The sequence below is a fragment of the Lactuca virosa genome, chromosome 1 (assembly GCF_052849685.1).
Source record: "Lactuca virosa cultivar CGN04683 chromosome 1, Lactuca_virosa_CGN04683_v6, whole genome shotgun sequence".
NCBI classification, from domain to species: Eukaryota; Viridiplantae; Streptophyta; class Magnoliopsida; order Asterales; family Asteraceae; genus Lactuca; species Lactuca virosa.
The window spans coordinates 94776795-94803897 of NC_136426.1; the positions used below are offsets into that span (position 1 = coordinate 94776795).

The 27103-nt window shown below is 38.2% G+C and overlaps 2 protein-coding genes, 1 long non-coding RNA gene and 2 other non-coding genes across 5 annotated transcripts; 4 read left to right on the top strand and 1 right to left on the bottom strand.

Moving 5' to 3' along the window:
• Positions 1–14335: 14335 nt before the first annotated feature.
• Positions 14336–18506, top strand: LOC145151658 (pyruvate kinase 2, cytosolic-like). Its single transcript, XM_079075360.1, has 14 exons — positions 14336–14605; positions 14762–14858; positions 15366–15463; positions 15582–15737; positions 15814–15891; positions 16015–16146; positions 16254–16334; positions 16445–16516; positions 16607–16696; positions 17221–17365; positions 17454–17542; positions 17639–17802; positions 17894–18053; positions 18134–18506. Exons 1-14 carry the CDS (start codon positions 14537–14539, stop codon positions 18284–18286), a joined length of 1584 nt encoding a protein of 527 aa, XP_078931486.1. The 5' UTR covers positions 14336–14536; the 3' UTR covers positions 18287–18506.
• Positions 18507–20913: 2407 nt separating this feature from the next.
• TRNAR-UCU (transfer RNA arginine (anticodon UCU)) lies at positions 20914–20986 on the top strand. Its single transcript has one exon. It is a non-coding gene; the product is annotated as a tRNA-Arg (tRNA).
• A 526-nt stretch (positions 20987–21512) lies between these two features.
• Positions 21513–22655, bottom strand: LOC145151674 (uncharacterized). Its single transcript, XR_013732241.1, has 2 exons — positions 22307–22655; positions 21513–22193 (listed from the first exon to the last, which is right to left on the bottom strand). It is a non-coding gene; the product is annotated as an uncharacterized LOC145151674 (long non-coding RNA).
• Positions 22656–24237: 1582 nt separating this feature from the next.
• Positions 24238–25652, top strand: LOC145117281 (uncharacterized). Its single transcript, XM_079053589.1, has 3 exons — positions 24238–24285; positions 24360–24452; positions 24525–25652. The coding sequence occupies exons 1-3, from the start codon at positions 24238–24240 to the stop codon at positions 25650–25652; spliced, it is 1269 nt and encodes a 422-aa protein (XP_078909715.1).
• Positions 25653–25729: 77 nt separating this feature from the next.
• Positions 25730–25802, top strand: TRNAR-UCU (transfer RNA arginine (anticodon UCU)). The gene has a single exon. It is a non-coding gene; the product is annotated as a tRNA-Arg (tRNA).
• The last annotated feature ends 1301 nt before the right edge of the window (positions 25803–27103 follow it).

Genomic DNA, 27103 nt, shown 5'->3' on the forward strand with positions numbered 1-27103 from the left:
GACTAGGCCAGTCTAGGGCGACAAAACCTTGAGCAAATACCGACATTTGAAAAAAAAATGCCAAGACAGGCAGCCTAGTCATTCTCATATATGATTATAACGGCTCATATAGAGATCCAATACCAAAAATTAACACTTCGGAGATTAACCCTTCGATTGTGTCAATACAAAACAACTTATCTAACGATACAAGAACCTCGACATTATTATAAATCAGAAAATATCGGATTTTCTGGGGAGAGATTAATATTCAAATATCACTTACTTACAATAGAAAGAAATCTAAACTACATTCATATATGTTACTACTATGAAATTCACACATACATCTATACTTGATTTTCACATCATTTTCAGACATTTTACAGAAAATATCGGATTTTCTGGGTTTTTACGAAAGATACAAAGATTTTTTCTCAAACATACTTATGAACTCACCAACATTATATATGTTGACCGTTTTCAAAATAACTTGTATTCTCAGGTAATCATTAAGCAGGAAGATTTTCAAGTGTATATGGTCTCATTTATGTAACATCACTCATCGTACTTTTAATATTTTGGAACTTATGTATTTTATAACAATGTACTTGATGTGAACAATGTTGGTTGTAATATGAAATGTTGGTGATGAATGTGTTATGATTCATGTATATTCATTGTGATGATAATTCAAAAACCTTAATAGTTCGGATATGGCCCAAATCGCAAAAGTCAACAAAAGTCAATGGCAGCTGAGTATGTCCCGCGTACTCAGACTTACGCCCATCATATGCCTACTTTGGCTAGTACGCATTGCGTATGAGTTGGGTACGCCCCGTATACTCCAAAACAAACCCAACTCACCATTAAGTTCTTAATTGTTTAAGCCACTATGTCTAATTCTCAGATTTGTTCCTAAATGATGTCTTAACATGTAAAGTTGGCAACTTTACTCCTTACCATAACTTAATGGGACCCAATACTCGATAAAAACCATAATAAGCACCCAAACTAAGGCATGGTCCAATATAACTTATCAAGATTGCAATTTTATGCATAATTAACATTAGATAGGATAAGATCTAGAATTTCCAACTCATGGAGTGACTCACACTCATAAGGAGGAGTTATGGGGCCAAAACATACCAAAACAAAGCCCTAAACTAGATCTAGCACTTGGAGTTACCAAGGTAGAAGCTTTATACCTCAGAAAGCTTGCAAAGTTGATGAAGATTTGGATCGTCAAGCTCCAATTCCACAAAAGCTTCACCATCAAGCTTCACCTTCTTCTAAGTAACCAAAAACACCACAATACCACAACAATGGCTCACAAACACTCAAAGGGAGGATAGGGTTTCATTCGCAGGGTTTGGAGAAGTGGAGTCTAGTCATAAGAAACTGCCAGAACAACTTAATGTGTTTAAATAGGGCATAAACCCTAAAAATTAGGGTTTTCCCCTGATGAGCATATGCCCCACGTACGCCCCGCGTATGTGGCCGCCTCCACGACCAAATCAACGAGCCAATACGCCCAACGTACTCGACTAGGGACCAAAACCACCAGTCTTCCGAAAGCCATAACTTCTTCGTTCTAAGTACGATTTCGACGCTCTTTATATCCACGGAAAGGTAACGAGAAGCTCTAAAATTCTATCATCTCTCATTTTCCTTAAAACTTCTCGAGCTTAAATCCGAAATTCATAAAAGGCCCAAACTATTACTTTATGGTTATACCATTGGGCTCCAAAACACAAACCGAACTCTCGGATCACCTAATCTATATTATCCACATCCAAGGGGTCTAAATCTCTCTTTCCCCAAGGCCCATAGCCTTATGACAACTGACCATTGGTCACGGCCTCGAATTAGGCAATGATTCGAAATAGGGTGTTACAACTCTCCCCCACTTAAGTTAGATTTCGGCCTCGAAATCACATCCTTACCATCCTCCTAAAACCCAAAACGCTCCGACCAGTACCTCTTGATTTCCCCAAATCACTAGAAAGGTTGTCTCATACCCTTAGTGACCCTCCAAGGCTACCATCGAAATCCAACTTTAGCCGAAATCATGCACCCTAATGGTAACCAAATCATTGATCCATTAACCGACGAACCAACACCTCACTGCTATAGTTCTGGAACCCCATACTTTACTGACCTCACACATGTATGACCATCCCGAACCATAATCACTAGGAACTCACACTGAACTAAAAAAAAACGACCTTGTGGTTCTGTACTATCCAACTGATACCTTTGACATACGTATTCCTTAACCATAAATTGAGGATAAAACCATCTTTCGACTCTTAACTTGAGTCCCGCCCATTTGTCAACCCGATACACATAACTCATATTCTAAAATCCAAATATTTACACTTGCATTATATCTGAAATCTTTTGATCCCATGTCGACCTTCCACTAAACTACGATATAAAATCCCTAATCCAACGCTAAGACTGACAATCTCACACCTAGTCCAACCACCAGGCCCCCATTGAGAGCCTAACTGATAAAGGTCGCCCTAGCATATACATCACATGAATACCATGTTGGATAAGGTGTCTAAGTCCATAACTTTATTTGGTATATACTTGACCCGACCCGGCATAGTCCATTTGGGTTGCACTTCACCCGAACTATTTGTATGGATAATCCTTTGAGAATTGTATGTTTATGATTTATTAATATATTATATGTAACATCCCAAAAATACAACCCAAAAATTTTTCGTTTGAAAACCTTACTAAATCATCATATCAAATATTAAAAGATAAATCCATGGATCATGTGTCTCAAAATGTCATAATAAGTTATCAAATCAACTGATGTCAAAACATATCAAAATATCTGAATAAAACTCCCAGGATAAACTGAAGCTGTGGTGTGTGCCATGTCATCATCCCGAGCTCTTCCCCTTACTAGCGGAAGTACCTGAAACCAAAACTGAAAACTGTAAGCACGAAGCTTAGTGAGCTCCCCCAAACTACCACACACCATACAATAACATATAAAGCACATATTGGGCCTTGCCCACTGCATCGGACCGAAGCCCGGACTAACTGGGGCCTTGCCCCCTGCATCGGACTGAAATTCGGACTAACTGGGGCCTTGCCCCTGCATCGGACCGAAATCCGGACTAACTGGGGCCTTGCCCCCTGCATCGGACCGAAGTCCGGACTAACTGGGGCCTTGCCCCCTGCATCGAACCGAAGTCCGGACTGACTGAACATAGCATAACATAATCATAACTACTAGCATAAACATATATACTGCATACTGCATCGGACCGAGGTCCGGACTAACTAACACATAAACATGCCTGAATCACAAAGACATCAAGCATACTGTACTACTGCATCGGACCAAAGTCCGGAACTACTGCTATCTAAACGGGCCGGCATTGTGGCCGTAGACCCGTTCCTACTGGAAGGAAACTCACCTCGTAACGCTGGCTGCTGAGGTGCTAAATCTGAGACTGTCTGACTGCTGCTCCGGAACTCCCCGGCTACAAATCCCATAAACACTAAATCAAATACCGATAACTAATCTCAGGGTAAAATGACTATTTTACCCCTGGTCAAAGTCAACTTCCTGGTCAAAGTCAACTTCCAGTTGACCGGACTCGCCGAGTCCCTTTCATCCATTCTAGTCCTCTACTCGCTTCTACTCGTCGAGTTTGGCAAAGACTCGACGAGTTCTTCTTCGATACTAACATCGAGTCTAACTTCATCCGACTCGCCGAGTTGTATGAACAACTCGTCGAGTCTGAAGAACAACTCGTCGAGTTGAAGAACAACTCGTCGAGTCCCAAGCATGCTATTACTATACAGTCGATTCTAATCTATTTCAGTGCTTCCAAATCATAGATCTGAGCTTCTAGGACTGGTTTTACACGTAAAGTTTCCAACTTTACATGCATGCACAAGGGTATGAGGCTAAAATACCGAAAATAATCAAATACTAGGCTCTTAGGGTTTGGAACAAGGCCAAGATTGCATAAAGGTGGCTATAATGAGCTCCTGGAGTTCAATAACGTCCAGATCTAAGGTTTCCATCCAAAGGAGAGTCCATATCTCAAGTTTTGAATCATATAAGGCTCCAAAGAAGACATAACAAGCATAAAAGAGGGTTTAATGGAGGAATACACAAGGTAATAACTTTATTACCTGAATGGGAAACAGATGGAAGCTAACTCTTGGATCTCCTTTCTCTTCTATGGACCTTCTTTCCTTCCTTCCCTTCCAAAGTTCCAAACTAGCATAAACACACTCAAGTTCAACAATGGGGGCTAGGGTTTACAGGGGAAATGCTCTAAAGGTGCTGGAGGCTGGGGTGGGAGGCTATAATGACGTTTAAATAGGGTACAAACCCTTGAAATTAGGGCTTCATCCAGAAAGGCAGACTCGTCGAGTCCCAACATATGGACTCGCCGAGTAGCCAACTTAAATCGCGAGCTCATCCCGCTTTTACTCGACTAGTCGGGCTACAGACTCGTCGAGTACCCCTTAAGAAATGGAGATACTTTAATTAAAATTACATACCAGAAATGGGGCGTTACATTATAAGTTATAATATATTAATATGAAATCATATTATTTAATTAGTATTGATCTTAAATTAATTTAGAATTAATTTCGTGATAAAAAGGTGACTAATTAAATATGGGCTCTTGTATTTATATAGTGTGGGCTAATACTCATTTGGAATGGGCTAGGGTTGCATGGGAGTCCATGGATAGTCCATGGAGCTTTTAACCCATGGATCCTTGGAAAGGAAGAGTCATGGGTATTAGGGTTTACATGGAATGTAACCCTAATCCTCCACACTATATAAAGGAGTCATTGGCACTTGATTTGGCACTAGTTGTGTGTGATAAAGGAGGTAGCCGAATTCTAGAGTGTGCACATACATTCTCATAGTTTTCCAAAGTTTGTGGTGATTTGTGACTTCCATTTGAGGCATCCACATTATTGGTGCTAGGCTCTCAAACTCCAAGGAATCAACCACCACTAAAAGGTATGTAATTCTTCTAGCATTTTATGATTCAAGTTCCCCATGCCATGCTAGTTAGGATGTAAACCTTGGAAATTTATTATTTTCATGTATCTTAGAGAAAACATAGATCCAAGGTTTCTAGGGTTGCATGTACACCTTAGGAGTGTTTAAATGCTCAAAGCCCTTCAGTGGTATCAGAGCCTAGGCTTGTTTTCTTGATACTTGATGCAAATTGTTGAAAAAACTCATGATTTCTGCATCCTGCTGAGTGAACTCGCCGAGTCCATGGGGGTACTCGATGAGTGCATGTGTTATTTCATCCTACTCGTCGAGTAGGTTCTTGCACTCGACGAGTAGGAGGCCCTGGATGTAGATTTTCGAGTTTTGCTGCTGGAAATGGACTAGAAACATTACCCTAAACTGTTTTGGTCTTATAAAATTTGTTTTAGATGGTGTAATGGTTATGCTAATCCATTTACAAAGGCTATTATCAAAATTTCAAGTTTTATTTATGATTCTTGAAATTGTTGATATGAATGTTCATACACTTATGAGTTTAGAAGATCATAGGAATTATTTGCAAATAGTTAGTTAGTTTAATTCTTGATCTTGATCTGTTTTAATGGAATCCATAATTTGTCCTCAAGTTATGGATTACCAAAAGTCTTCCTTTTAAAGTCCATTACTGAACATATAGGTTACATAAAATGAAGAGTCTTTCATTTTAATAAACCATTAACTCATAAGTATGAAAGATGAAAAGTTTTGAAAGTTACAAAACTTGCCCTCAAGTTTTGGAACATGTAAAGTCACCTTAAAAAAACTTTAGCTCCAACCTCTAGAATTTTAAAAGTTAAAATTCAACCCTTATACTTTATAATATTATAAGTTAATAATATATATATGTATAAGAACAAAGTCATTCTTACCGTTAGTAGGCCTCGTTCACGAAGCCGGTCTATAAGGGGGTATAAGTTCCGTGCTGCTCACCACTCCTCGAGGCCAAGGACGGGGTCGAACCATCATTCCAGGATTTGCAGTCCGATACATTTCCATTATGTTACCTAGCCAAACCCGCCACCTCATGTGCCAAAGTAAAACAGTTGTTCTTCCTTCCCCGCTCCCTCTTTTTCGACATATGCGGCGACGGGTTACCAGATAAGAGGGGACAACTTTTACTAGCTCGACTATAGAGAGAGGAACTAATGGTAACGAGCCAGACCAGATGATCTTCAAAGACATCCTTCACCGATCGATTAGATGAGAGAGGTCATTCAGTGTAAGACCTGAGGTAGACGAACGGTTCACTGTCAGTGGTTCCATACGTCAATCCCATCCTGAAGGAGCTAATGAAAGCCTGAATTCAATATGAAAGTGGGCTCTTCCTCTTCGATTCAAGCAAGTCGACCATTGAATCTATTAAACTGGGCCGCTTCTTCCCCCTCCGCAGGAAGACTTCCTTCTTTCCCTTGCCTGGCTGGTTATCTCAAACCGGCATTCAAACCCACAAAGCCTAGCCGCACCGCTGGTTATTCAGAGCCAGCAATTGGCTGTCGGATTTCGTCCCGCAACTAGAATAAGATCGCTTCGGGGGTCACTGTGATGTGGCTGAATGTAGAGCAGCCCGTCCTTACAGCCTTTGATCAGTAGATTATTTAGAACTTCGGAAGATGGTCAAGGTAGCTTGCTTCCAAGCCACTGCACTAGATGCGCATGTAGTCATAGTAGTCGGTTAAAAGACAGATGACGCCCCAGCTTGACTCGAGATCAAGACTCCTTAAACCTCGCACCAATAGCGGAGCGGCCGGAGATTGATTGAAATACCTTTCTAATGAGATGTGATCTGTCTAGGGCTAGCTGAACTAAGCCTCATCTGAGGAGGAAAATATTTTCTGTTAATACTCTTTATTCCCATCGGCGAGTCCGATGAAGATTGCCATAGACTCGGCGAGTTGTATGAACAACTCGGCGAGTCGGATGAGTTTTCTCCAGGACATGTATGCGTGTGTATCCGTCGTGTTGCAAGAAGGAAACTCGATGGGTGGCCTTAGAATTGGATCAAGAATCGGAGGAACTCGACGAGTCACCTCGATGACTCGGCGAGTTGGAAAGTGCTTCAAGGAACTCGGCGAGTAGCCGAGGGTACTCGGCGAGTTAAGGTCAACATGGACTGTTGACCTTGACTGAGGACTTTGACTTTGACCAGGGGTTGACTAGTGGGTTATGGAGTACCTTATAAGGTTAAGGACTTATGGGTATATTGTGCTATGGTAATAGGTGGTGGAGCTTGTGTCAAGTGTTTCGAGAGTTGGGATCTATCTATCGAGTCGACATCTGTGAGGTGAGTTATCCTCACTATATCGATAGGGTCTAAGGCACCAAGGCCTGCCCTTTTAGTTGTTATCGTTATGGTATGTTATATGTGGATATGATCTGTTAGATCGGAATCAGGATAGACAGTATGTTATGCTCTTATGATCCGTAAGGATTAATATGTTAGTGATCTGTTAGGTCAGTGCTCTAGTTATGAGTGATTGCCATGTTTGGTGATCAGTGAGATAGATATGTTTGATGATTGTATATGCCAGTATATGTTAGTTATGCGTACATGATTAGTAGCTTGTTGCTTGGGTTGAGGCGGTCCTGCTCTGTGCTGAAGGCCAACACACCCTATGAGCGGTCCGGGGAGACTGTAGGCCCACGTGGCAGGCCAGTCATGCCGAAGGCTCGGTATAGATTCAGTTGGACGGTAGGCCCTGGAGGGCGGTCCAGTCAGGTCGATGGCCCAGTATGCATGTTGATTGATTGATTATTACGGACATGGTATTATCAGTGTGGTATTGGTATTTTGGGGGTAGCTCACTAAGCCCTCGGGCTTACAGTTTTCAGTTTATTGTTTCAGGTACTTCAGGAGTTCATGGCAAGGCGAAGGCGTGACCGTACCGCTCCTCATCCTTATGATCTGGCTTTTGGGACACTCTGATTGAATAATGAATTGAAAACACTTTTGTAAACAATTGCTATTTGGTTTTATTTATGCTTGAAAATTTTAAATTTGGCGTAAAATTTATGGATGTTACAAGTTGGTATCAGAGCCTTGGTTTGAGTAAATTAGAGGAACACTCGTGTGAATCCAGTCTCAAATCAAGGAGGTTTTCAGAAAGTAAAATTTTTAAATTGGTTTTCAAAATAAAGGATGGAGGATGCAGAGGGTACGATCAGCCGGAGCCTGTAAGTAAACCCCAAAATACCATACAGTTATTTGATATTCTGATATGTTAGAACAACATGCTAGTGCTAGGCTAGGGATCTTCAGGAATCGCATGATAGACTTGCCTGATTATATGATGCCCATTAGCCTAGGGTTCCTTGTATGTGGAATTGACATCATAAATGTTGATGATTAGTGTATGCATCACGACTGTGCATAATAAAGACCTCATAGCCTGAGAATGTTGATTCGGCCTTCGGGTAGGATGGGACATTCGAAAGTCTATTGGGTCCAGCATTATGTGCAGTTAGCATACACTAACGCTGCAGGAGATGATGAAAGTTTCATGGAGGTGTGAGTTGTGAGAGGCGGTAAGACCAGTTGCGAGATAGTTGATATTCCTCTAGGGATGAGGGTTGAGCGCATTTTATGTCGATGCTAGTGTTAGGGTGTTGTGGTGATACTTGAGACAAATATGGGTAGGTGTGGAAGGTAGTATGGGCCCGTACTACTGAAAGCACAGGACCCATACGCGTAGCAAGGAAGTCACAACCCCTAGGGTTTGTGGGTTTTGGCCTCCCGATATTATGTTATTTATCTGATGTTTGAGTATATCTTTCAGTATGGTGGTGACGAGACGTTTTGCTGCTGGTCCCGGATCAGGATCAGGGTCCGGATCGGGGTCAGGGTCGGGAGACGGAGGGTCGGAGGTGCCGGTAGCACCTGAGCCCGTGGTACAGATAGGGACCGAGGAGTTGGATGCCAGGATCCGGGAGATTATGCACGACGAGATTGCTGCAGTGTTCCGAGCGCAGCTGCCAGAGATGTTTGGGTCGATTAAGACCGCGATGGTCGAGTACTTTGACGAGCGATATGCAGCTCTAGCAGAGACAGCTGCCGCTGCAGCCACTTCGGCTGTAACCGCGTCAGGGGTTGGAGGAGGGGCCAGCAGGGCTTTCCAGTACCGGGACTTCGATAATACGAAGCCCCCGACGTTTGATGGTACACAGGATGCGATCAGAGCTATGAGGTGGTTATCTAACATGGAGAGATGTTTCTTCACGTGTTCATGTCCTGCTGACCAGAAGGTCAGGTGTGCCCTGAACCTGCTGAGGCTTGGGGCAAAGGACTGGTGGAGATTGACGACAGGGTCGTACACGAATGATCAGCGAGTTGCTGTTACTTGGGAGCAGTTCCGGGATATGTTCCGCACCCGCTACGTTCCACGTGTTGAGCGGAAGCGGATTGCTCAGGAGTTTTTGACATTGAGACAGGATGGGGAGTCAGTGATGGAGATCACCCGTATGTTCACAGAGAGGGCTATGTTTTTCCCGGAGTTTGCTTCAGAGCAGTCTCAGATGACTCGTTATCTGAGTATGCTCAAGACTGATATTCGACAGTTTGTGTCTACACAGCGATGTGATACCCTCCTAGATCTTCAGGAAGCCGCGAGGCGGCGTGAGTTGGAGATAGAGCTGCAGTTGAAGGAGCAGCGTCAGGCACCGACACAGTCTCAGCCGGCGCCTAAGCGGTCTAAGACCGATGATACTCGGATTGGGAGTCAGCAGAGCCGCACTTGTGGAAAGTGTGGCAGGGGTCATTCGGGGGTGTGTCGAGCAGGAGGTGGATGCCACAAATGTGGCAAGGAGGGGCACTATGCCAGGGACTGCCGTCAGTCCGCCCCTCCAGCAGATATGAGGATTTGTTACCATTATCATCAGGTTGGTCATGTGAAGACCAACTGTCCGCAGCTCGCCGCCAAGCTGGCGCAGGGTCCCGCGTCAACTACTGTGAGGATTGGGGATGGGAGGCCAGTCAAGGTGGAGCCTCCAAAGGCTCAGGGTCGCGCCTTCCAGCTCACGGCCGAGGAGGCCAAGGCAGCACCGGATGTGGTTGCTGGTACGTTTCTTTTCTCTATCTCAGTTATTGTATTTGTGTTATGCTCATTGGTTGTACCTGTGAATAGGTACGTTTTTAGTGAATTCTTTGTCTGCTTTGGTTTTATTTGACTCGGGGACGAGTCGGTCGTTCGTATCTCAGACTTTCAGTAGAGGGTTTAGTGTGCCGGTAGATGAGCTTGAGTGTCCGTTGCGAGTTTCGATCGGCAACGAGCACGAGGTTTCTGCTTCTTCGGTCTACCGGGGATGCGAGTTGGAGATTTTCGGGGTGCTCTTCCCGATAGATTTGATTCCTATTCCCATGGGGGAAGTGTGCGTGATCGTAGGGATGGATTGGCTCAGTCGATTTGGCACCATGATCGACTGTGAGGGACAGCGAGTGGTAGTTCGAACCCCAAGTGGGGGAGAACTGGTGGTATATGGCGAGGGCAACAGGATGGGATCAGGGTTTTGTTCGACGGCCAGGGCTCGACAGTATATTCAGCACGGGTGTGCCGGTTATTTAGCGTATGTGGTAGATACGCGGGTTAGGGATCAACCCTCGGTTTCGGAGGTCCCAGTAGTTAGAGAGTTTGCTGACGTGTTTCCAGAGGAGTTACCCGGAGTGCCTCCGGAGAGGCAGGTTGAGTTTAGGATTGATCTAGTGCCGGGGGCGGCACCTATCGCTAAGGCGCCGTACCGAATGACACCGCCAGAGATGCAGGAGTTGTCATCTCAGTTGCAGGAGCTGCTGGGTAAGCAGTTTATTCGTCCGATTAGTTCCCCATGGGGAGCACCGATCCTTTTCGTCAGGAAGAAGGACGGTTCGCACAGGATGTGCATTGATTATAGGGAGTTGAATAAGTTAACGGTGAAGAACCGTTATCCACTCCCGAGGATAGATGATCTTTTCGATCAACTGCAGGGTGCATCTTGGTTTTCCAAGATCGATTTGAGGTCCGGATATCACCAGGTCAGGGTGAGGGAGGAAGACGTGGAGAAGACCGTGTTTCGGACTCGTTATGGCCATTACGAGTTCGTGGTGATGCCGTTTGGGCTCACCAACGCGCCGGCAGTGTTCATGGATTTGATGAACCGGGTCTGCAGACCAATGCTCGATCGCTCGGTCATTGTGTTCATAGACGATATATTGGTGTATTCCAAGACGCGAGAGCAGCACGAGGAGCACCTCAGGGAGCTGCTGGAGGTTCTGCGACGAGAACGGTTGTATGCCAAGTTCTCAAAGTGTGAGTTTTGGTTACGAGAGGTCCAGTTCCTCGGGCATCTCGTTAACCAGGAGGGGATTTTGGTCGACCCGGCCAAAGTTGAGGCCGTTATGTAGTGGGAGATTCCGAAATCTCCCTCCGACATCAGGAGTTTATTGGGATTAGCAGGGTACTACCGGAGATTTATTCGATATTTTTCCAAGGTTGCAGTACCCCTCACTCGTCTAACGAGGAAGGGGTGGATTTTCGGTGGGGCCCTAAGCAGCAGAGGGCGTTTGAGACCCTCCGGCGATGTTTGTGTGAGGCGCCAGTGTTGACGCTCCCCGAGGGAGTCGAGGATTTTGTGGTATTTTGTGATGCATCCATCACAGGTCTGGGGGCGGTCCTCATGCAGAGGGGACGGGTGATAGCCTATGCATCGCGGCAGCTGAAGCCGCATGAGACGAGATACCCTACGCACGATCTTGAATTGGGAGCGGTGGTTTTCGCTCTCAAGATTTGGAGGCATTATCTATACGGGGTCCGATGTACTATATACACGGATCACAAGAGTTTGAGGCATATTATGGATCAGTCGAACCTGAATATGAGGCAGCGCAGGTGGCTGGATGTAGTCAAGGACTATGATTGTGAGACCCTTTACCACCCTGGTAAAGCGAATGTGGTTGCGGACGCTTTGAGCCGCAAGTCAGCTGGGTCTTCTACCCTGGCAAGGTGTATGAGGATAGCGGTGGATTCCCCTGATTGCTTGATTGTACATCTAATCAAACCAATTCCTAAGGGAAAGGTCTGTTTGGGTAAGAAATCCTGACTGAGTAAGAAACCATGTTCTTTGATTGTACATCTGACTAAATGTACCGACTGATGAAAAATGACAATTTTACCTTATTGCTTGATTGTACATCTAATCAAACACTTGATTTCAAACCAAACACATACATAAAAAATGCAACAGCAGCAGCAAAGGTCCAACATACATTATATATATTTATCTATAATATATAGTTACATAGAGCTTCACCAACACATATAATATACATAATTGTCTATATTATATGTATAACAAAAGGAGAAGTAGAATTTGAAGTACAACAAAATGAATAGAAGTCCACATGGTATGTATTTCAACAAAACTCAAAGATATTTAAGCACTCAAAACACATACATATTTTATTTGGTGCATTGGTTTCATTGACCAATCAATGAAACACATGGTATGCATTTCAACAAACAATACATTTGGAAGATTAAAAATAAAAGAAATCCATATGCATCAGGGGGTCAAAAGCAATAGCTCTACATACATCTAGTAATGATAACACAATAGAGGAAGACCCTAGTAGGAAAAACACAGAAAGAAGAATAAATTAATTAATGTGAACATGTGCGTGCATATTGCAATATGAGACGAATCGAAAGAGTAGTTGGCGAAACAAGAGTTCTACATACCTGCTGATGAAAATAACTCAATAAAGAAAAATCCCAGCAGGAAAAAACGCTGAAAGAAGAAGAAGTCAATTGAATGTGAGTCAGTTGAATTTTTTTTAAAGAAGAAGAAGTCACCTGAATGCAATCATCTGAACTTTAGAAAAATCAGAAGTAAAACAACGTACCTGATGAGAAGAGGCAGAAGTGGAATATGACCTGATGAGAAGAACAGAAGGTGTCGAAATAGGAGAAGAAACGAGATGGGGGCACTGAAAGAGGAGGATTTGGGCAAGGGAACAAGTGAAATACGACGTCTTCCTTTCTCAGTCAGCCAATTCATTCTTTCTTACTGGGTCAGACTTCAATTTCCAAGTCATAAGGTTTACCAAACAACTTCAACTGACCGAGCCAGCAAAAAATGTCTGACCAGACACATATCAAACATGACATTAGGTAAGTGGAAGATAGTAGTTATGATGTATTTTGTCTCAAATTCATTTTAGACCATAATGAGAATGAAAGTTTCTTCATTTCTTCTTTGTTCAGTTTACAAAAATTTGTTGTAGTGATTAAAGGACAAAAGGATATAAATAAGAAAACAAAAAAAAATGATAAAAAACGGTGATTTAAGAAAGCTTAACATATCATACGTTAGATTTAACATCCCATGGATTAAACTGTAAGGATGAGCACGGTGCGTTTTGGTATAATTATTGGCCAAAACCGAAGCCCTAACCGCAAATACGGTTATTAAATTTTAGAAACCGAATAATGCGGTTAATGTAGTGGTTTGCTTATGCATTTATTTTATGTGGTGCGGTTTATTGCGGTCGTGGTTGCATTTTTTTACCATGTGGATTTCGTTTGGTTTTGTTGTACGGTCTTCTACTCCATGGAATTGATATTTTTGTGGTTTTAAAAGTTCAAAGACTATTAATTAATCGTAGCAATATAATAAACAATAAAATATAACAAGTTGAATGGATCCTAAAACAAAAACGGATATCAAAATAGTAACCTGCGTCGACTTCATATGATAGTTACGCTTATTAATTTGGTCCGAATATGATTTTATGATATATGGAAAATAGCGGATGAAGAACAGTAACAATGTTAAGTATTTTTTTTGGGCATTCATCACTGTTAAATATGCATTTAAAACCCGATGAAGATAATCAATAAAAAAGGAAGATGATAGACTTATAAAACCCGCAAAAGAGAAGATCAAGGAAATGCTAATTTTTTTTTTTTTAAACAAAATATAGTTTTGATAGTTCTAAATCTAATTTTATATACCTACCAACTTTATATTCAATATCCTCTAATAAATATTATATATATAATTATTTAGTATATTAAATTCGTACGGTTTGGTTATTTACAATTATTGAAAAAAAAAACCATACCGTACCAAAAATTTGCCCTTTTTTTATAAAATGCACCGTTGGTTTCCGTTTCAGTTAAGAAAAAACAAACTTAGATTCAACTTGTCCGATCTGTCAAACCACAGGGACCATTAGTGTAATTTAGTCTAGTATCTAGAAAAAGTCTATATTATATATTCGAATTTGGAATTAAAACAAAAGTAGCTTGGGGAAGACGAAACCGGGTGGCGGGTTTGGTAGAAAACCGGGTTCTCCTAGTTTCATGTGTTTGAAAATAAAACTCGGAACTCGGCATATTCCTCTTCCTTCTACCAAACCCCTCCACCTGATTCACGCTACATTCTCCTCTCCACACTCCCATCGCTCTTCGCTCTGTAAACTCTCTTTCGATTTCGACTTCTGAGATTTCTTGACGTTAATCAGTCAAAATGCATTCCAATCACTTGCTTCTCGAAGAACCTATCAGAATGGCATCCATCCTCGAGCCTTCTAAAGCTGTAAGTTCAGTAATTTCAATTCATGGATCCGTTTTTTCTTTAATTTTAGTATTTACACATGTAATCATACGTGATATATATGCATATGTTCTTTTGCCTATTTCCGATCTAAGATTTTTCTGAAGGAATTCGCGTTTTTGTTTTACGTATTTGCAGTCTTTCTTCCCCGCGATGACCAAAATCGTTGGAACTTTAGGTCCTCGCTCACGATCTGTGGATGTTATCTCTGGCTGCCTCAAAGCTGGCATGTCTGGTATGTCGTTATTATTATTTTTTCAGTGTTTACGTGTGTGGTATTGATTTGAATTCGATCATCGACGATTTGTTATGCAGTTATGCTCGTATAATGATGTCAAGTACGAGCCATTTAATGCATGTGATGTCAAAACGTTTTTTCAATCGCTTGTATAATACGATTATTGTTAGTGTTGCTGACTTGAAAATTCGTTGTGCTCGTATAGCGATGTTAAACCTTGTATTTTTCAAACGCCAGAATATATATGATTATGACTTTTGTTCAAAATTTACGCCACAAGATTTGTTCAATTTCCAGTATGCTTTCTATGTAGCTTTTGTTTTTGCTTTCTGATAAACCTGCAATTCGTTTCAATTTGAAGCTGGAGAGTTATTAATGCTTTTGGTTCCAAAAGTAATTACAGCTACTTTTACTTAAGAACGAGTTAAATCTATATACTGACCATTTGGTGTGATGTTAAATGTCATAACCTCTTTTGTGGTTTGTTTGATGTTCATGTGGCAGTTGCTAGATTTGATTTTTCATGGGGAGACTGTGCTTATCACCAAGAAACTTTGGATAATCTAAAGACTGCTATCAAGAGCACTAAGAAGCTTTGTGCAGTATGTTCCCATTTCTATCCCTTTAACCTACTTCAGTTAATCTTAATCATCTTTATATGAATAACTACAACATAATCAAAGTTTGTTTAAGAACTTAAATAATTTCTTTTACTTCCAGGTAATGCTCGATACAGTTGGGGCTGAGATGCAGGTGGTTAATAAGAGTGAGAAGTCCATTTCCCTTCAGCAGGATGATAATGTTATCTTGACCCCTGATAAAGGTCAAGAAGCTTCTTCTCAAGTACTACCAATCAACTTCAATGGACTAGCTAAGGTGAGAACACCCTTTCCATGTCATCATTTACATTTTACACATATTGCCTTTAACACTGTTTATGTGCTCTTTGCAGGCTGTGAAGAAGGGAGACACCATTTTTATTGGTCAATACTTGTTCACTGGAAGTGAAACAACCTCTGTTTGGCTAGAGGTAAGACATTCTTTTTTTACTCTCATGTATTTTAGAAAGATGTTGCATGTCTCTTTATTAGAGAAAAGCATAAATTATGTTTAGAAAACCAAGTATAATTTGTTCATGACTGGATGTGATCAGGTTGATAAAGTGCAAGGGGATGATGTTGATTGCAAGATCAAGAACACTGCTACTCTAGCAGGGGCATTGTTCACTCTCCATGCTTCTCAAATTCATATTGATCTGCCTACTCTCACTGAAAAAGATAAAGAGGTTAGCTTTGATTTGTATGATGATTTTTAAAGTATAGTTATCCATTAAAAAGCAACATTTTTTATTGATTGAATTGTTTTTATGATGATTTTTGTCTCCTATTTCAGAACATTAGCGCTTGGGGGGTTCCAAACAAGATTGACTTTCTCTCATTGTCATACACACGCCATGCACAAGATGTTCGTGAAGTAAGTGTTCTTTTACAAATATGCCCTTGTTTTTGTTATTACATTCTACTACTTTATGTTTATCTAGTTATGCCAAGAGTTTTGACCCTTTGGTTTACAACTAACTGCAGGCACGCGAATATCTTTCCAAGCTTGGTGATCTCAGTCAAACTCAAATATTTGCAAAAATTGAAAATATAGAGGTGATTAGTTGTCTTTCATTCATATGATTTTTAACTTTTTTTTTATGTATTTTGAGTTTAGATCCATCAATATCTTCATTTTGTTTACAGGGTCTAACTCACTTTGATGAGATCTTACAAGAGGCAGATGGTATTATCCTTTCTCGTGGAAATCTTGGCATTGATCTTCCACCAGAGAAGGTAAGTTTTTCAAGCTAACCATTTTAATTTTGTAAAAAGTATAATAAACTACTAAAATGGTCCCTGATTTTTACTTTGTTAAGCCTAAAATTGAAACTTTTTTCAGCTTTGATCCTTATTTCAAGGTTTCATGTCAATTTTGGTTCTTGGATCATTAAATCTAAGTACTCAGCTATTTTTTTTTTAAATGACCATTTTGCCCTTGGACCAAACCTGGAAAAAAGTATACCCCAAGGACCAAATTTGTTATTTAGGCGATTTTTATTTTACGCTTTATGTTATTATCATAACTTTATAGTATCTGTTACTTAATGTAAAAAACTTAACCACTGTGTAGTTAGATTTAATGCTCTAGAGTAGAAACCAAAATCAACATGAAAGCTTGTAATGAGTAATGACCTAAAATGGAAAAGGTTTCAGTTTTGGACTAAACACATTGAAATTATGAAAGCACAGGGACTGTTTTTGTAATTGTAAATTATGCAAGGGCTTAACGTGAGGAAACATACATTTTGCGTTTGCAGGTGTTTTTATTTCAGAAGACTGCTCTTTACAAGTGCAACATGGCTGGAAAACCTGCTGTGGTTACTCGTGTTGTGGATAGCATGACTGACAATTTAAGACCTACTCGGGCTGAGGCAACAGATGTTGCTAATGCTGTTCTAGATGGTTAGTTTCTTTTCCTTTTTTTTTTTTTTTTAAATAAAAAAAATCTTAATCCTTATAAATAAATAATAAACGATGAGAATCTTTTCAGGAAGTGACGCAATTCTCCTTGGTGCGGAGACACTGCGTGGGTTATACCCTGTTGAGACAATATCCACTGTTGGTAAAATTTGTGCAGAGGTAACATAACAAACATCTCATTACGTTACTCATTAATTCATTATTATAACACATTGGACTTATTTATATATATATAACTTATGACTTGCATTGCAGGCAGAAAAGGTTTTCAACCAAGATTTATATTTCAAGAAAACAGTGAAATATGTTGGAGAACCAATGACTCACTTGGAAGCAATTGCTTCATCTGCGGTTCGTGCAGCCATTAAAGTGAAAGCATCTGTTATTATTTGCTTCACTTCTTCCGGAAGAGCTGCAAGGTATATTCCATAATATAATTACATAAATTCATATTCCAGTATTATTTTTATTGATTTAAACGTAATGAATGATGTTAAAAAAAATGCACAGATTGATTGCAAAGTATCGACCAACAATGCCGGTTTTATCAGTTGTGATTCCTCGGCTAAAAAGTAATCAGTTGAAGTGGAGTTTCAGTGGGGCATTTGAGGCAAGGCAGTCGCTTATTGTCAGAGGTCTTTTCCCCATGCTTGCTGATCCCCGGCATCCCGTAAGTTTGTTTATTTTTATTTTTTTTTACATAATAAAATGGAATTATTATTACTAAAGTTGTAAATTATTTTGATACAGGCTGAATCCAATAGTGCGACAAATGAATCGGTTCTGAAGGTTGCATTGGATTTTGGGAAAACGTCTGGAGTGATTAAGTCACATGATCGGGTTGTGGTTTGCCAAAAGGTTGGAGATGCTTCTGTTGTTAAAATCATCGAGCTAGAAGATTAAAAATTTGGGTTTTGGACTTTTGGTTTGGGTACATCGTTCGCATGACGTGATATTGTTTTTCAGTTTTTTGGAAACTTGTATGTTATATTTATAAATGTTCCGGTGTGGGACAAATTTTGGTTTGGTTTTACAAGATAAAGATACAACGATTATTCATTTACCTTTATATCTCAATAGCTTCATCAAGAACAGAATAAAAAGAGCTTCAGTTTTGTTTTTATATTTAATTTTTATGCTATTATATGTTTGAAAAATATAATGTATGTAACCTCCTCCTTCCTTTAGGTTTAATCTATAAAAAAAAAATCATTATATGGGACTTTGGGTGACATAAAATTGTTGAATCATTTATTTGTTGTATTTGTCTTCAATTTTTTATAGATTGATTTGAGAAGTTGGTTAGAAGTTATGTTAGGAGGCAAATAAGAGAAATCAATTTTGGATACTTGTATATGGATATGAATTTCAGGTTTGGTGCCTTGGTGGTTTGGGGGTTTCGGTTTTCTAGTTATAACGTTAAGATAAAACTTCCTAGAATCTTTGCCAATAGTGATATCCTACTTTTGTTATGTCTTCCGCTCTCATCTTTGCTAGATAAATTATTTTGACAGGATTAAATCATTTCAGAATAACTTTATTTGGCGCCTCGATATATATGGATGTCATGTCGATGTCGATGGCGTGAGTAAAAAAGATAATGAGAGGGTGTTTGGCAAAGCTTATGTAAAATAACTTTTAACTTTTTAACTTATAGCAGTATTAAAACGAAGTTTTTAAAAAAATGTTTGGTTAAGTTTATCCGATGTCAAAACGCTTTAAGCTTATTAACTTATAGCGTATGTTTGTGTCGATGTAAGTTTAGGTTAAGGTGTATATTTGTCAATTTTTTTGAATGGTGAAATAAAGTGTTTTTGATAAGTAAGAAGTAAGTGACTTATCAAAAAATGATTTATTGGAGGTTCCAAATAGATATAAGCTATTTTTTAAAAAACTTTTACCCAAACATTCTTTTTGACTTATACAGCGTGAAACCGGTAATAAATCAAAAGCTTATTTTTTAAGTTTTGCCAAATACCCTATGAGAGCTTGTATGGAAGTGAAAGAACAAACAAAATCTCTTTTCTTTTTTTGGAGAAAAAAAATCCCATACGTTATTGATGAGTAAAAAACAAGACAAAATTACAAAAATGGTCCCTGTGGTTGTCAAAATTATGTAGATTTGGTCTAAAAAAGTTTGGTGGTGCATAACTAACTGGTCCAAAATTTGATAATTTGTTTGGTTTTGGTCCTTATGATTAACATTTCTGTGTGGTTTTGGTCCACACCCAATTTGAAAAGACGAATTTGCCCTTATATAATTATTTTTTTAGTTTTTATTTAATTTCTTATTATTTTTATTTAAAAAGAAAAAGAAAAAGCTCACTTTACTCTCTCTCTCTCTCTCTCTCTCTCTCTCTCTTCTCTCTCTCTAAAAACACCATCACACTACCACTGCTGGAGCACCACATGTCGGACCTCCGACTGCCGAACGGCCAACTGTCGGACCTCCAACTATCCGACCACCACCTGTTGAATAACGACCTGTTGATCCACCACCTACCGGACCACCCATTCCCCTTAAATCACACCCCACAACACCTTAAAATAAGATCCACAACAAGATCCACAACTCCGTTACCTTAGTTTTGACAATGAGAAGAGGCCCGGTGGTTTCAGATCGGGGTATAAGGAGGCGAAGATGACGGCGATCCAGTGGTTGAGTGTAGATCTGGCTGTTCCGCTGGATGTAGAAATGACAGCAAAGCCTTCCCCATTCGTTGATAGATGACATCTAGGGTTTCGACGGCGACGCACAAAGGTTAGACTTGCAATGGCAAAACAGTTTGACGATGTTAGTCGAACAAATCAGAATCATTCTAGGGTTCCAATAGACTTAGAGTATGTGAATGAGGGTTGTACTCCGGTGAATGATCAATCTTCCAATAAAGAAAGGTGGTTGATTTGAGAGATTTCTGGTGAGAAGCTGAAGAAGATAAAAAGCTATGTTGGGGAAAAAGAAATTTAAAGAGATGGGGAAACAATGTATACGAGAAAAGAGAGAGAAGGAGAATAAGCTCGAGGGAACTCCGGGAAGAATGGTGTTTGGCGGTGGTGGTTCCATTCACCAGTGGTGGAGGCGGAGCTGGTAATGAAGGGGCTTATATGGGAGGGGTTTGGGTTATTTTCTTTTATTTATTTATTTTTGTTTTAAGTTAAAAAAAATCAAATTAATTTATGTATTTCAGCAATTAAAAAAATAGAAAATGTAAATTATATGGGCATATATGTCTTTTTAAGTGGATAGGGACCAGAATCACTAAAAAAGTCCGAAATTGGACCAATTATGCATCACCAAACTTTTTTGAACCAAATCCACATAATTTTGACAACCATAGGGACTATTTTTGCAATTTTGTCAAAAAAACAATACTTCGGTGCCTAAAAGTATTATATGGAAGTGAAAGAACAAACAAAATCTCTCTCTTTTTTTTTTTCTTTTTTTTGGTTTTTATTGATGAGTTAAAAAACAATACTTCGGTAACCAAAAATATTATTATATGTATATACCGTATTTAAGAACGAAAATGGCGCCCATGGCCTAATGGATAAGGCGTCTGACTTCTAATCAGGCGATTGTGGGTTCAAGTCCCACTGGGCGTGTTTTTTTTTTTAAATGATAATTCGATGTTCTTTTTTTATATATGGCGAGAGCTGAAAGGAAAATAGAGTTAAGAAATCACCATTTTAATGCTATTTGTTGTGTCAATGTTATAGTTGCCGTAATTATGAATTTATGATCAGATGCCAACAAATGAAATAAAGTCATTTTTGATTTTCCACTCACGAAAGTGATTGAAAATTGTTTGCAAGAGTATTTGTTTATGTTAGGATGGCGGTTGGTTTTATTTAGGAAAAATGTCACTATAACACATTAAAGTTTTGTCATTTTTTCGATTTGGTCATTAATTTTTTTTTTCTTGCGCACTAGATCACTAAACTCCTTTTTGACCTATTAATTAAACCATTTTGCTCAAATTTAACAGGTTAAGTGTGGCATTTATAATTAGTTTATCTTTCTAGTTTGTGAGCAACTTCAGATAATCCACCTAGATAAATAACAATATATTTTAATTTTTTAAACTTCTTGTCGCCTTCATTGTTTTTACCCACGTAAACAAAAACCATCTTTGTGAAACTGAAATCAGTTTTGGTGGCTCCTCAAGATCGAGTACAACAAGAACTGATAATAACAGATCGATTACAACAATAACTAATTTGTAATAGATTGATTACACAGATCGATTAAAATAAGAAAACAAAAACACATATCGATTTCGTGGCTCCTCTGTTGATCTCTATAATCTCAAGCACTATATGCTCCTCCGCCACCGATCTCTACAACCTCAAGCAAGATCTTGCTCCTCCGACACTGCTCGCCGACGAGATCTAAGCCGAAGAAGTGGAATTTAAGGGTTAATGATGGAGGAGCTTAAGTCACCGGAAAGGGTTAGTGGTGGAGGAGGTGGAGGTTAGATGGAGATCGTGGAGCTAGGGTTGGGGGTTGGTTGGAGGTGACGATTGTAGCTTCGTCGGATGAGTGAAACCCATTAATGTTGATGGTGCAATTCCATTCAAACCTATAGCTAACTCGAGATGATATTTAGGCCAGTAGCCGGAATCAAAATCGGAACAACACCCATAAATTGAAATCGGGAAATCGTGAGCCCATGGAAACAACATAAGCCCGACCTAAACCAGATGTGTAATGTACATACACCTTTCTTTTTTCTTCAGAATTGGCCCATTCCACTGAAGAAACAGCTTTTGGTAAGCTGCTCTTTAACGAATCCAGATCAAAATCTCTTGTCTGCACTTTAAGAAAACACAACACTTAATAGGGGAAGAAGAAACAGGATCTGTTAAATTCTTGTGATTTGATTTGATTTGAGTAATTGGGGATTAGATAATTTACGTGCTTACATGTCTTCTCATGGGAATCAAAATCGGGACAAAACCCATTAACAGAAATCGAAGCTCTGTGAGGCGGAAGAACTTGAAGTACGGGAGGATTTCACACAGAGGGGCGGTGGAGAAAGATCGGAACACATTTTCAATAAAAAATTTACTCAAATCGAAGCTTCAGTAGCAGCAAACATAAGAGCTCAAAATGCCGGAGATGAGGGAGGTGGCTAGGGTTGGTGCTGGATTGAAGAAGAAATAATGATGGTGGTGGGAAGAAGACTTCAGTCGTCATTTGTAAAGAGGATGAATGTTTAATTTAGGTTTAACTTTAGGGAAAAATGAAAAGAAGCCCATGGACGGGTGTCGTTAAAACACACCCGATTAAAGGTCGATACCACTTTGACTTATTTTAAATAACCCTAATTGATTGGACGGACGTCATTATTCTCACATTTCGGATAAATCGAAACAATAACTTTTTCAAATGTGTATTAAATAATTTTTACATCTTCACCCCTTCTAGTTAAAACTTATTTTCAATTTATATCCTTTTTTATAAAGTACTTTCAACCCTTATTACTTTAATTTAATATATATTAATATTTCAATATATATATATATATATATATATATATATATATATATTTCAATTTAATATATATTAATCAGTGTTGCAAAAATCGGCATTGGCGGCCGATTAATCGGCGATTAATCGTTTGACGGTCTCGAACCGATTACGATAAGGGTGCTTGGCGGAAATTGGTCAAAATATGTCATTTCCTGTTAAAAGAAAAAACAATGATTATTTGTAAAAACACGATAATTTGAGACTTTTCTGACAGTTTTCCTACATGTAAACTTAAAATTTTAACGGTTAAACTTATAACTTTCTAAAAACGCTGAAAAATTAAGGGAAATAATTTCAAAGGGTTTGTCCATAAGAACACTCCCCACCCCTTCCATTTATCTTCGTCACTGTGCAATTGACCACATCATTCCATTTTGTATTAGCCAAAACTAATAACTATATTTACATTTATGGTCCTTTAACTTACCTTACATTTACAATAAATACTCTATCTTTATTTTAGTGTCGTGTAAATGAATACCACTACAATCAAATCAATATAATATAACTATACTTACATTTATGGTCCTTTAACTTGTCATACATTTACAATAAATACCCTATCTTTATTTTAGTCCGGTGTAAATGAATACCATTACGATCAAATCATAATAATATAATTATACTTACGGTCCTTTAACTTGCCATACATTTACAATAAATACCCTATCTTTATTTTAGTGCGGTGTAAATGAATACCAATACGATCAAATCATAATAATATAACTATACTTACATTTATGGTCCTTTAACTTACCTTACATTTACAATAAATAGTCTATCTTTATTTTAGTGCGGTGTAAATGAATACCACTACGATCAAATCATAATAATATAATTATACTTACATTTATGGTCCTTTAACTTGCCATACATTTACAATAAATACCATATCTTTATTTTAGTGCGGTGTAAATGAATACCACTACGATCAAATCATAATAATATAACTATACTTACATTTATGGTCCTTTAACTTGCCATACATTTACAATAAATACCTTATCTTTATTTTAGTGCGGTGTAAATGAATACCACTATGATCAAATCATAATAATATAACTATACTTACATTTATGGTCCTTTAACTTGCCATATATTTACAACAAATACCTTATCTTTATTTTAGTGCGGTGTAAATGAATATCACTACGATCAAATCAAAATAATATAACTATATTTACATTTATGGTCCTTTAACTTACCCTATAATTTATATAGTATTCCTTTTCATGCCTAAAGTTTCACTATAAATGAATGTGTCCCAAACTTCATTTTCATTGTACGATAGTTTGAAAAACGATAGGCTAAGTAAAAGAAAATGAGTTGGCCAGAATATTTGCCATCGTTTGATGAGTTAAATTACGAGGTATGTTCGTGTATTATTATTCATATATTTATGTTTTTATATATCACATATTTATATTTGTATGTATTGATTAGGCTAATGATATTCATACAAACAATGCATCTCAAGATGACGATAATGAAAATACTTACTTCATCAGTGACACATCAGAATTTGAAACTAGAATGGTATAAAGTTTTAGATTTATTAATATTGTTATTAATCAATAAGTTTACTTGTATCTAATAAATTTTTTTTAGGTATTTAATTCTCGTCAGCAACTAATAGACTGGGTGCAAAATACGGGGCGTGGACTTGGTTACGTTATTGTAATAAAAAGATCCACTGCTAACTCAAATATTGTTTTTCAATGTGATCGCAGCGATACATACAAAAGTAAAAAAACATCCACTAAAAATACCGGTACCAAAAAAATTAATTGTCCATTTGCACTAAAAGGCAAATATTCATCAAAAGATAATTGTTGGTCATTAAAAGCCATATGTGAAATGCATAATCACGAGCCCGCCTTATATTTAGAAGGCCACCCATATCCAAGGCGTCTTTCTGTAGATGAAACCCAATTAGTGGAAGATTTCATAAGAAAAAATGTGAAACCAAAAGATATATTATCTACATTAAAGAAGGAAAATATAGGAAATTTATCTATTCTTCCAACTATATATAATGCACGCCAAAAATTTAGGATGAAGGAGAATAGTGGCAAAACTCAAATGCAAGTTGTTATGTCTTTCTTGGCTGAGAATGACTATATCTACTACAGTCGTGCCGATAAGTCAACTAACGAGCTTCAAGATTTGTTTTTTGCTCACCAAAGATCATTGGAGATGTGGCGTACATTCCCACATGTCATGTTGATGGATGCGACATACAAAACAAACAGGTACGAGATTCCCCTCCTTGAAATAATTGGGTCTAATCAGTTTGATTTAAACCAGGAACCAGAGAGGCACAATACATTTTCGTTTGAACAACCTTCAACATTTTATTCAAATTCACTTATGAGTGAAATTCCAAATGAATTTCATCCATACGTTACAAACATTGAAGATGTGGAGGGAGATGGAAATTGTGGATTTCGGGCAATAGCTGTCTCCCTCGGGTATAGTCAAAATTATTGGCGTCAAATCTGCTCAGACTTATACAACGAGTTATTAGAAAATTGGGGACGATATTCAATGATTTTTCAGGATGATATAAACAACGTACAACACTCGTTGAGTTTCACTGGATTTGGTTCTGCACAAAGTGAATATTGGTTGATTATGCCGGATACTGGATTTCTCATCGCTAATAAGTATGGTGTAATTGTCTATTTTTTAGACAAACAAGGTTCGTCGATCTATTGTTATCGCCTTCGTTTATAATGACAATTACGTAAAAGTTGATTTACAAGAATTACATCCAATGCCTACAGTTTTGTCACTTTGGCGTCACCAACAAGGCGCCCATGGCCTAATGGATAAGGCGTCTGACTTCTAATCAGGCGATTGTGGGTTCGAGTCCCACTGGGCGTGAATATTCTTTTTTTTTTTTTTTAGAACTCAGTGTTCTCCCTTTCTATTTTCTGTTGCTTTCTTATTAATAAAAATACAATCACAATGTAACATTTAGAATTTATTTATTTTATTTTTCAAATCAGCGCATGCATTTTCATTAAAAAAAGCCATACATTATTCTTCTTTTTAAAAGAGACAATTTATTTTTACCTATAAAACTTATTCAAAATTTTGGTAAAATCATGATAATAAATTTTATTTAAGTGATATGACAAATGTTGGTCAAAGATTTTTAAATAAGGGTTTAAAAGATATCTATTTTAGAATAAAGTACGCTTTGGATGGTGAAATTTAGTTATAGTGAGCTTTAACTAATTTTGGAGTTGCAGTCCAGTTAATAGATATGAATTGGTTGTGGGGAGGGGATGCTCAATACCCACCCGTCCCCTATTAGCTCCACCAATGATGTGGATGATGTGGCATTACCGCATTAGTGGTTAATGACTTAACGTCATCAAATGTAGGTTGTAGCTTGGCGTTGATGGAACGATGCTTATAAAACATATGTTGATGGACGGTTCATGTTTTGTTTGGGATAAAAGTTGTATTTTAGTAGTAAGACTAGAAAATGTATGTTTGGCTTTGTGTTCTTCTATAATTTACCAAAAAAATTAATCTTATTTTTGAAATATTTGATTTTAGTTGACAAAAAGGTAATGCACAAATTAATTGATGGTATAATTCAAATAATATTATACTTTAACATAATATTATATATACACAAAGCTCAAAATAATGTAAGGCGTGACATGACGATATTATCAAATACTACCAAGTTATATGAGCGACGGCAAACATAATCGTTACAAGCATATATTAGCCTTACACAAGAAACAAAACAGACCCTTATTATTAAATTAAAATAAAAAGTCAAAACTGTAACATGTTTATAGGGTTAGATAAATACCAAAATCAGCACACCTACCACGTTGAGTTGTTTTGAGAAACCAAGGTTTCGTTTTTTATGTTATATATGGTTTTTCTTTATATAAAAACCGAAAAATGTAAAACCGAATGGAAATGCCCAAACGACGCTCTGTTTTGTAAAATAATATAACTAATTAAATATATTAGAAAATAAAATAATTAATATGACTATATGATTTTTGCTGACGGTTAAAATAACGTGCATATCTTTAAGTCATATATACCTTTATCTATGAAAATAGGTTTATGAGTTATGGAACTGTAACCTATAAAAATGATATTTATGAATTGATTAGCTTATACATTTGTTTTAGATGTTCAAGCGAAGTAAG

Bases quoted from the DNA above. Each gene is read 5' to 3' on its own strand.
- LOC145117281 (XM_079053589.1), top strand. From the start codon at position 24,238: ATGAGTTGGCCAGAATATTTGCCATCGTTTGATGAGTTAAATTACGAG. The intron at 24,286-24,359 runs GTATGTTCGTGT...TGTATTGATTAG, and splicing joins TTGATGAGTTAAATTACGAG to GCTAATGATATTCATACAAA. The intron at 24,453-24,524 runs GTATAAAGTTTT...AATTTTTTTTAG, and splicing joins CAGAATTTGAAACTAGAATG to GTATTTAATTCTCGTCAGCA.
- LOC145151658 (XM_079075360.1), top strand. From the start codon at position 14,537: ATGCATTCCAATCACTTGCTTCTCGAAGAACCTATCAGAATGGCATCC. The intron at 15,738-15,813 runs GTGAGAACACCC...TGCTCTTTGCAG, and splicing joins ACTTCAATGGACTAGCTAAG to GCTGTGAAGAAGGGAGACAC. The intron at 17,366-17,453 runs GTTAGTTTCTTT...GAATCTTTTCAG, and splicing joins TGCTAATGCTGTTCTAGATG to GAAGTGACGCAATTCTCCTT.